This window comes from Netta rufina, assembly GCF_964035555.1.
Source record: "Netta rufina genome assembly, chromosome: 3".
In the NCBI taxonomy this organism is placed as follows: domain Eukaryota; kingdom Metazoa; phylum Chordata; class Aves; order Anseriformes; family Anatidae; genus Netta; species Netta rufina.
The window spans coordinates 4121929-4132278 of NC_140125.1; the positions used below are offsets into that span (position 1 = coordinate 4121929).

The 10350-nt window shown below is 45.7% G+C and overlaps 1 protein-coding gene across 2 annotated transcripts in view; it reads right to left on the minus strand.

Annotated features, from left to right (window-relative positions):
• The window catches only part of RTN4 (reticulon 4), a 44513-nt gene extending 39467 nt beyond the window's left edge, over positions 1-5046 (minus strand). Inside the window, exon 1 of one of the 2 annotated variants that reach the window (XM_084285346.1) lies at positions 4562-5046. In XM_084285346.1, coding sequence (XP_084141472.1) covers positions 4562-4982 — 421 coding nt within the window. In that variant the 5' untranslated portion in view covers positions 4983-5046. The remainder of the gene's footprint in view (positions 1-4561) is intronic. The other variant, XM_084285347.1, reaches the window with a different exon arrangement.
• Between the last annotated feature and the right edge of the window lie 5304 nt (positions 5047-10350).

Below are 10350 nucleotides of genomic sequence, written 5' to 3' on the forward strand. Positions count from 1 at the left end.
TACTTTGTATATAAACATTCCTGAATATGTCAGGACAATTTATCTGTAAGCGACATGCGCTGCTTTATGTTTTCTGGACAGTAAAACACCAAGAAGTATTTCCTTGCTTATAAAGTATCTAGAACCTGAAGGACATTTTCAGACTAGCTAAGCATTCCTAATTTTTGTATCAGTTTCATAGTTACCATAGTAACATGTAAGCTCAAAAAAAGCCATTTTCATTCAAAACCTTGTTTTAACAGGAAACAAAGAAAGATAATGAGCACACTCAGATATGCCTCGAGTTGTAGGTTAACAGCCCTGTAGGTTAACAGCTAGAGCAACCCAGTGAGAACAAGGAAGTCACTGGTGCTGCAAAACAGATGTTGAATGACACAGACCTACTGGCCCTACTGAAACCTCGTGGCAAGCAGCAGGATCTGCACAGAATGGAAACAGTGGTTTCCAGGGCTAGGAGAATGAAGACTGCATGGCTTCTGCTAAGTAGCCAGGCTCCTGGATGGAATGCTCTGCAAGATCCACATCCTTCCCATCTGGAGGAAGAAGAGAGGAGGAAGGAACAGGGAAAGCAACCTCCTCACAGCACACCAACCAGAATTTAGGCTAGAAAAATGCATGGCAATTTACTGAAATAACACAAAATGCTTCAATGTTCCAGTAACAGTTCTACTTTAAGACTGCCTCCTTGCCATGCCAATTGTGTATTTCTCTCCCTATGAGCTGCAAAGTTGGAATCTTTTGACCTTTATGTTCCAACTACCACTCATTCCTAACTCATCGGTAGATCACCCATTGCAAAGGGACTCGACACTTTCCTAGCAATGTTCTAGGTGTTCTCAACCAGAGCAAGGGAACACCACTGACCTGGAGGCTTGAACATTGCCCTTGCCTCTTCTTTAGAAGGACTGCCATCAGTGCTTATCCAGGAGATAACAAAGAGGTTTGGTGCTCACCAGCAGTGATGCAACAGTGTGGACACCAGTTGTCACTTTGTAGACATGCTGCAAACTCCCTTAAGTAAAGGTAAGGAGGAGGGGAATGAAGGGCAACCAACCAGCAGTTCTGTGGTTTGTAGGATTTCATCTCCAAGGGAAAGCACCCAATGCAATTCAAAGCCTCCCTGTGGGCTACCTCATTATACGGTAGGTGGAAGCTGTGCTGTTTTATCTCACAAAGCAAGTCAAAGGACACCTACGTGCTAAGCAAATACACTATCAAACCTGGCAGGGCCATCCTTGCACATACATCCGGTTAACAGGAGAAATATGGGGTTTGGGCTTCAGAATCTCTTAAAGCAGCTGGTCCCACAGCACTTGACATTGCACGTGTGCACAGCAATATGATATAGAAAGATCCTTCACTGAACGTGGAATACAAAAATGAAAATACTGGCTTGATTGTACCAGTCAAATCGCTGGTTACTCTCCCCCTCTGTACATCACTAAAACGGACACTGGTAACAGCCAGAAAAAGTCACATTCCAGCTTTGATATACACAGGTGATGACCACCTCCCTTACAGCTTTACTGACTACTTTTGGGAAGGCAGGAGGGGATACGTCTCAAAGAAATGCTGAAGATCAGCAGGAACATATTTTAATAACCAAGGGCTGCAAATGAAAGTCACCAGCAGCAGCATTCAAGGATAGCTGTATTTTTTCCAAGTCACGCTGCATTCCGTCCCCAGGCCCCACACAACTCCTCTGTGCATTCATAGCAGCGCACCGGAAAAACTCATCAATGTGGAAAAAAGCCAGAGAGTATATATGCTGCTTTAGAATTTGTGTAAAATGCAAGTCACAGGAGTTCAGGATATTTCCACTGCAGGATAAAAGGGACACTCTGTAATGAAGTGGGCAGAAGCAGGTATAGACCACTACATGTAACTGCCCTCCTATCACAGCTGGGGGCAATTTGGTGAGGATGAACTCTAACACAGAATAGTTTGTGCTGCTGGTAGCTTGAGGCTACTGATGGCATCCCTGCTGACCTCTGCTTGACGCAGTCTGGCACGCAGGCAGACTGTTTATGAAATCTCTCCTGAACACCGATGAATTAAACTAAGTCCTAAAAAAAAAATAAATGAAAAACAAAACTAATTCATCAACTGGCACATCAGAACATTTGCATATGCATCGAGTCGCAGGCTGCTTGCATGCAAGTCATCACCTCTGTTCGCTTTGGATGCTGGTCTGCCATCCCATGAGGCCAGGCTGCCTGGCTGTGCATATGGGTTTCTTGTTAAGTGTGTGGTTAAATGGCCTACCACAACCTCCCCTTCCAGCAAAGCACTGTATAGCCTGCCTTTAGCAGTATGCACGGCTAGGATCTGGGGCTTTGAAGACAGAAAGTGGTATCTTCTCATCTTAGTTTACTTGCTGATCTTACTTTAGACAGCTTGGGGAGGGGAAAAAAAAAAAAAAGAAAAAGGATTCATTTTTACCATGCATGACCACCTCAAACCTGTTTTTCTTTGTATGTAAATGTAGGTAATTGAGAAGATTTACATAGAAAGCTCAAGAATAATAGTAAATTTTGTAACAGTGAGTAGCAAGAAAAAGAAGTGCCCAAGACAGCTTAAGTTTTACCGTAGCCCTCTTGTTTTCTTCTGCAGCAAATATTTATATTAGCTCTTAAGAAGGTAGGCTGCAGACACACAGCCAGAGACTCACATTACATATAATTATGTCAGTCTCTTACAACAACACTGAATACTTATAAGTATGTAGCTGATATTAATTACAAAGATTTACTTTTTAAAGCACCTCCAGATATAAATAGTACGTTTTAATGGGCCAAGAAGTTGTCTATACATTTTCTCTATTGTTATGCTGACAAAAAGCAGCACTAGCCCTTATTGTTGGATATAAAAAGAAAACCCTAGCATTCTTCACACACTTGCTATAGGCAATACTATTTTCTCAGAAATAAAATTTCAAAGCTATTTGTCTTAAAACATCAATAAATCAAAGCCTTAGATTTTTAGTATGAAGAGAACATCTTCTAAATTTCTAGATAGACTGCAGTTTTTCACTTATATCGTAAGCTCATAGCAGAGCTGAAAGTAAATGAAACCATAGCCCTCCAGAAGAGGGGGAGCCACCACAAACATGGGGTGATCCATCCCATAGACACCCCACCACAAGCTGCAGGCACCAATTTGATTTTGCCAATTTCACAGCAAGACTGGAAGTGAACTCACTTGAAGCAAGGTAAACATTTTGACAGAGAAACGTTAAGTATCCCTTTAAACATCAACTGTTTTTTGGTTTTATACCAGGTTGCTGTTGAAACAAAGTACTCCTGCACCTGAGAGGACCAAAGCATTCATAGCATATCTAGACAGCGCTTCTATCAAAACAGTTTGTTCTCATCTAGTAGTTTCAAGTGCTTAAAACACAACCTGTAATGTTCCAACCCATCATTAGATGAGCATTTTATCTGCCACACCTTGTCTCTGGGAGCCAGGCCTCCCAAAGATGGCCTCCTCACTTCAGAGCTCTGAATTAGTCACCACTGATAAATTCCGTCCCCTCCAGTTAGGTCTTACAAAATAACTCTGACACCACTCCTCAACTACACTACCCAGCCCTCGTAACTCAACCCAGTTGAGTTGTGCCTCCTCAGCTCCAAGAAAGAAGAAATATTTCAGGAATTACTGTGTTCCTTGCCTTATCCCTCTGGGGTTAAGGAGCAGAAAGCAAATGCAGCTCTACAGATCACACTTTTATCCCCACTTTTCAAAGCAACACCAAGATTTGGTTGATCCTATTTCTTCCATTTTGTTCTGCTTGAGCCTCCATGGCTCCACTCGAGCTGCTTGCCTAGAAAGAAAAAATGACACTCGCCCATCAGACAGGATCCCTCCAGTTAAACCTGTTCCAAGTTTTTTGTCATTATCCATCATCCAAACGGTGGAAATAAAAATCTCCTCAGCATACTGCTACAGAGAGCTAGCGAAAGCACAAAATCAGAAGGCTTCATAAAAGACAACAGCAGAACCAGCCACAAAGTCCTGGCACACGTGCAGCTGAAACGCATTCTGAACCTATCCCCCCCCAAAACGCAATTCACGTTTAACGGGGCGTTTTGTTGTTTCTCCAGCACCTTTTTTCAATTAAATCTCGAACACCACATTCGCTCCTGACGTTGTTACTGAAACAGCGCCGCGGCTGTTCCGGGGGGCTCGGCGGGGGCCCGGGGCTGGGTCTCTCCCGTGCCGAGCCGCCGCCTTTGTGCGAGGCCGGGGCCGTGCTGCCGCCCCGAGGGGCCGGGGGGTCCCGCGGGGGTCCCTCGGCCGTTCCCGGGCCGTTGCCATGTGCGAGGCGGCGGCCGGGCGGCGCCCCGCCCTCCCGCCCCGAGCATGAGAAAGAGGGGAGGGGAGGGGAGGGGAGGGACGCGCAGGCAGAAAGAGGGGGTTTTTGTGAAAAGAAAAAAAAAAAAAAAAAAAAATACAAAGGGGATAAAACACAAAGCCGGCTTCCTGCGCGGGGCGCGGCGGAGGAGCGGGGCCGCGCCCGGCAGACAAAGGCAGCGCCCCCCGCCCGCCCCGCGGCACTCACCGGCCGAGCCCGAGGCTCCTCGCTTGCGGGCCGCGGGGGGCTCCGCCGGGGGCTGCTCCCGGGCGGGGGACGGCGTGCTGGCGGCGGAGGACGAGGAGGAGGCGGCGGCCGCGGGGCTCCAGCCGGGCTGCGGCGGCTCGGGGGCGGCGGGGCGGGGCGGCTCGGCGGGGCCGCTGGGCTCCGGCTGCTGCTGCGGCGGCGGCCGCTCGGGCAGGGCTGCGGCGGGCGGCGGGGCCGGCTTCCTCTCCATCACCTCCAGCTGCTCGTCGAAGTCCTCGTCCTCCTCCTCCTCCTCCTCCTCGTCCTCCTCCTGCTCCTTCTCGTCGTCCAGCACGAACTGGTAGTTGAACTGGGGCTGCTGCGGCCGCGGGGGCCCGGAGGAGGAGGAGGAGACCAGGGGCGACTGGTCCAGCTCGTCCATGGCGCCGGGAGCGGGCGGAACAATGAGCGCGGCGCGGCTGGGGCTGGGCTGGGGCTGGGGCTGTGCCGCTGCCGGCTGCGGGCCCGGCCTCCCCGCCCTGGTGACTCACCGCTGGGGGGGCGGCGGGGCGCGGCCTCCCGCCCCCCGCCCCGCCCGGCGGCTGAGCGACGTAGGCGGGAGCCAGTGGGAAGCGGCGGGGGCGCGGCTCGGCCAATGGGGCGCGGCCGCCTCATGCATATGCATGAAGGGGCGGGGTCAGCCCCAGCCCCAGCCCCAGCCCCGCGCTGCCGCCGAGGATGCGGCGGGGCCGGGGCCGGCCCGGAGCGAGCTCCCCCCGGGCTCCGCAGTGCGGGGGAGCCGCTGGCTGGGCCGGAGCAGCCCGGGGCCGGGCGGGCTGCTGGGGGACTGCTGGGGGACGCGGCCTCAGCGCAGCGCTCGGTGCGGCCGGGAGGATGTGGGGCGGTGCTGGCGCCGCTCCGGCTGGGCGCAGCGCGGACATCTTGAGGCGAGGCGGCCCCGGGGGCGCCGGGCGCGGAGCCGCGCGTGGGGGCCCCGTGTGGGGGCCCCGAGGCAGCGCGGGGCTGGCGGCAGCCTCCCGGGGGTGCCTCGTGTCCAGTCGTAATTTGTTCGAGGCACGTCATTTTCCCGTTATTCCCTTCACTTTAAGCTGTTCTTTTCTCTGAATGTTCATTCCTGAGCTGTCTGAAGGGATGCACCTTGTCCATCCCTTGCCTCCTCCAGCCCCGCTGGAGCAGCTCTGCTGTCACCTTTCCCTTGCTCCCCCCAGCAGCCGGTGCCTGCGCCTGTTCCAGGCTCAGTTTGGGCCAGGTGGGTTTTTTAGAAGGATGTACAAAGACATGGATGTTCCCTACCTCTACCAGGCACATCTAGAAGGAAAATGGAAATAATTTTTATAGCAGCAGCAAAGGCAACACCATGGGGATACAAAATTTCACAGCTGGTGAATAAGCACTTAACTAAAGACCTGTAAGGTCTTCAGACTTCATTCTTCCTTTCTTCCCCCTAAGATTTTGTATCTTCTATCGACAAATTGTCCGTGTACATTTTCAAACCAGACCTTTTTACAGTGCTGTAAGGGATGCTGCAGTGGCAGCAGGATGGATGGATGCAATTAAAATAAATGTGTTGTGAAACGTAAAACTTGGAAGTTTCAGTAGTGGCTAAATGCTATTCCTAGTTGTATTGTTACAGCCAGTGGACTTCATCAACAGAACTAAAGCCAGAAAGGGCCCAGGAAAATGAAGACATAAACTTTTCTTCTTTTTACTTACCTATTGCTATATCTACCCTGTGTCCTACAGCAGCTGCCATGGTGCTGGTGCAAGCAAAGAAGATGTCAGCAATAGTGTGCTCCTCCTCCCAGCTGGCCAATGCAGAGCACGTGCGCAGGGGAAAGCGCTTGCTTCAGGGCAGCGTCGAGTCTCAGAACATTTTAACACTTTGAAAAAGATTAAAGTGCATTAAGAAATTAGTAACAATCTGGTGATGATTTTTATCTATGAAAATACCAGGCCGGATTTAATGACTTTCCAGATGAATGTAAGTCTGTGATCTTCAGTGGCATTTTACCCCATTCACTGGTAGATGACTGAGCCTGAAATATTTCATAAAAGGAAATTTCAGCTTTTCTGCGTACTCATTTATTACATAATATGAAAGTATACTTTTTTTAAAAAAATTGTAAATCTGCACTTTTTGTATAGCAAATAAAAATTTGATTGAGTAAGCTCTTTATAATTTCACCAGAAAATCTCATTTTCACATCTCTTAGTTAAACAAGAAAATGGAAATTTTAACATTCCATTAAAATATACTTTTAGGCAACAAAGTACTTTTAATACTTCATAAAATTCTGAATGCAGACACAGTGCTGAAAGTAATTTTAACATATCTAGCCACAGTGATTTTTGGTCTTCTACAAGTAGGAAAAATCTATATATAATTCAGTTGATTTTATCAGAATGCTTGAAAGCAAATCCATCATCAGTTAAAGAGAAATGAAAGGGATTTTTATTTAGGGAAAGGAAGTGACTAAAGGTCTTGGAGGGAAACAGGAAGGGAGTTCCAGATTGCTTAGGCAAGTCAAATTAACAAGTGAGAGGGAAATACAGCTCTCCAGTACTGAACATACACCGCAAAATACCCTCTTAGCTCTCAGAAAAAATATTTTACTATTCTTACATGAAGATTGTCAGCAAGTAGGAGTACTTTGCAGATATTGAGCAAGCTAATTTACAGATTTTCATGAGATGTTTTCACATAGCAAACTTAGGAAGAAAACCATTCAGTTTGGTGTGTTTCTGAATGTCCACACAAGAGCTGACAATGGCCATGGACTAGCTGTATTTTCATCTGTCCACCATGACCTTCTGCCTGACCTTACACAGAAGCAATATGGTATCACAGTATATCATCAACTAGGTGCATAATGGTGAGGGGACAAACGCCGTGTTATGCTGCGTCACAGCGGGTTCCAGCAGGAAAAACGTTTAGTCTCAAGTAGCAATTTAAAAACCTGGAGTTAACATTACAGCGACAGCTGGATTTCTGTCCCTCATTTTAAGCTCAAAATATGATCCCCTAGGTTTCAGACATCATCTCTTTATCTCTGGAAGGATAAAAAGTGGCAGTGCCTTTGCTTACAGATTATGCCTGTGCTGCCATGCCTTGGGCATCAAGCATGTTTACCTAGCACTTGTGTCTTGGTTTGAATGCCCCCTGTACTTCTTTTCAAGATCAGTAGTGGGATATTTTACAAAATCACTGCTTAGTTTACTAATACAAATGCAGCATACTAAGAGAAAAAAGTGTTAAAACAACAGCACAGAATGGATTGTCAGCTCCTGATGGTAACAGGCAGGTTCACTCTATCAAAATTTTCTCTCCTGCCTTTCAGCCTGGTCCTTTGCAATAACTAATATTTTCTTGACAGTCACTTTTCAAACCTTTTATGTTCTTTTGTGTTCCAGGCACCTCCTATTCTGTGCTTGTAACTTTACTGTGAGCTGACTTAAGTTGAGCCAATTTTTCTGCTTTTTCCCCTCCAATATCATCTTGAAAAATCAAAGCAGCCCATTTCTACAGGAAGGGTCCATATAGCCCCATCCATATACAGTATTCTGATTTAGATCTGTCACAAAACATGCTTTAAAACTTCCTTCAGCCAGCCAGCTAGCGGAGTGCTGCATCACTCCATCTGCATAGATGAGAGTGGTTTGAGGTCAGCTCCAAATTATGTCAGCTGGCACAAGTGCAAACTTACCATCAGCTGTAGCTTTAAATTCCTGCATCCAGGTAATTTCTGCCGAGGCCACAACTTGGTTTATTTAAGGATCCATTCAAAGGAACCAGCTGACGTACAACATTAAAAATGACACTGCAACAGAGGACAAGAATCTATTTGCTCAACCATTAAACTATACCAGCATATGAAGCATACCAATGATAATACACAATGCTCTCCAGCAAACAAGGCTATGACCTAAAGTATTCACCTCATTAAAACTGCACAGAAATTCAACTTAAATTGGATTTTGGTCTCACTACTCTTTCCCTTGCAAACAAACCATTATGCCTAAAATACCAATTTTATGCTTTACTGATGTTGTGGGACCCTAAGCAGTGATGTCCTTCCACACCCAAATAAGACACTGTTTACACTGAGGAAAGGTGCGACTTCTGTGCAAAACCATTCCAAACACTAGCACTTCCATGTTCCTGGATAACCTTTTGTCTAAGTACTGACCCCAGCTAAGGCTATTTCACTTGCATGACTAACAAGTTCTCAACAAGCAGATAGTGGGGATTTAAAGTAAGTATTTTCCTTAAAGTCCTCTCCTCTCTGCCCAGTCTGGGAGGTGAGGGTTGGACGCTCAAGGGAATACGCTGCTTTGAATCAGAAAAGTCCTTAAGTAAAAACAATGATTACATTCTTACATCTCATTATTACAGCAATGCGATATATTAGTAAGAAAGTTAATTAAATAAATGTATCCATTCACACTTAATAATAGTGTATTAGAGAAATAAAACCATGGAAGTGTGGCAGAATGACGTGCATTGAACAATTTTTAATAACACTATCAAAATTCACCAGGTCACTGTAGAAAATTTAAGCATACAAGAATGTGAAGTCCTCTGAGACTGTCTGTGAACATTCATAAAATTCTCTAAGGAATCAGAATGAATAGTGCAAATTTTTCAAATTATCCAGAATATAGATAATTCCCCAGTTTAGTTCCAATATTGCTACTATTCAGTCCCTCACACCTCTAAGAAATAAAATTAAATTATTCACTTACCAGTTTGGCCACAATCATTCAGACTCCCAAGGAACATAAGAACGACAAGCTTCACTGGACCTAGACACAAAAAATCCATTCACTATTTGTGACTCTTGCAAGCAGATCAAGGTAGTATAATAATTACTTTTTATAATGCAAGATATCCATTTATTATGATATCTGTATCATAATGCATGATATACATTTAAGCATAAATGCTTAAAATCACTATCAAGTTTAGGTCTCAGCACCCCTCACTAAATCTGTACCCATGCACATGTCTACACTCAAACATTACAGCCTTGATTCTTAGCCTTTTTTTAGAGCTTTATTATGTCTCTGTTTTATGCAAACATCCCACATACTGTAATTAATGTCTTGAACCAGCAGTGTTTCTTCCCTGTGTGCTTGGGGATTCAATGGAGGAAAGAGCCCACTGATACCCAGTACCTTTCAGGTCCTTTGGATGGACATATCTGTGATGTCCAGTTCCCAGGGAGTGAGGAAGCGAGGATGTACTCATCACCACACACATTAGAACACAGAAAGAACAGTTTTACAAGCTACAGCTGTAGTTTTAGAGCAGGAACAGAATTTGGATGGCGTGTTGCAGACTCAGAGTATCTAACATGCTCAACCACTGATTTCTGAACTTGGAGTGTACAAGTGACTGAGCTGAATTAGCTGAACAAACTAATTGAGGAAAATGTGTTCCCTGCATCTTCAGGGGAAGACACAGGTGGCAGGGGCTGACCTGGCAGCCCCACCATTCTGATTCCAGATGCTGAGATTGTGATTCTGCTAGCTCAGTGACTTGAATTTACAATTCCAACAGCAAGCATGAACTATCTGAAAATACAGCGATTTAATCACACTGTTTTAATAGCTTCAAACAAAAATAATAAAAAAAAATATTGGGAATTCATAAAAACTATAGGAGTTTGGATTTATTTTTTTAAAGGGAAAGCATGTATACTTTAAGTTAGAAATCAATTTTTTTGCTCTTTTTAAGCCTTAATATTTACCTGCTTAGGAAAGAAACAGTCTGGTAACCAACACTCAGG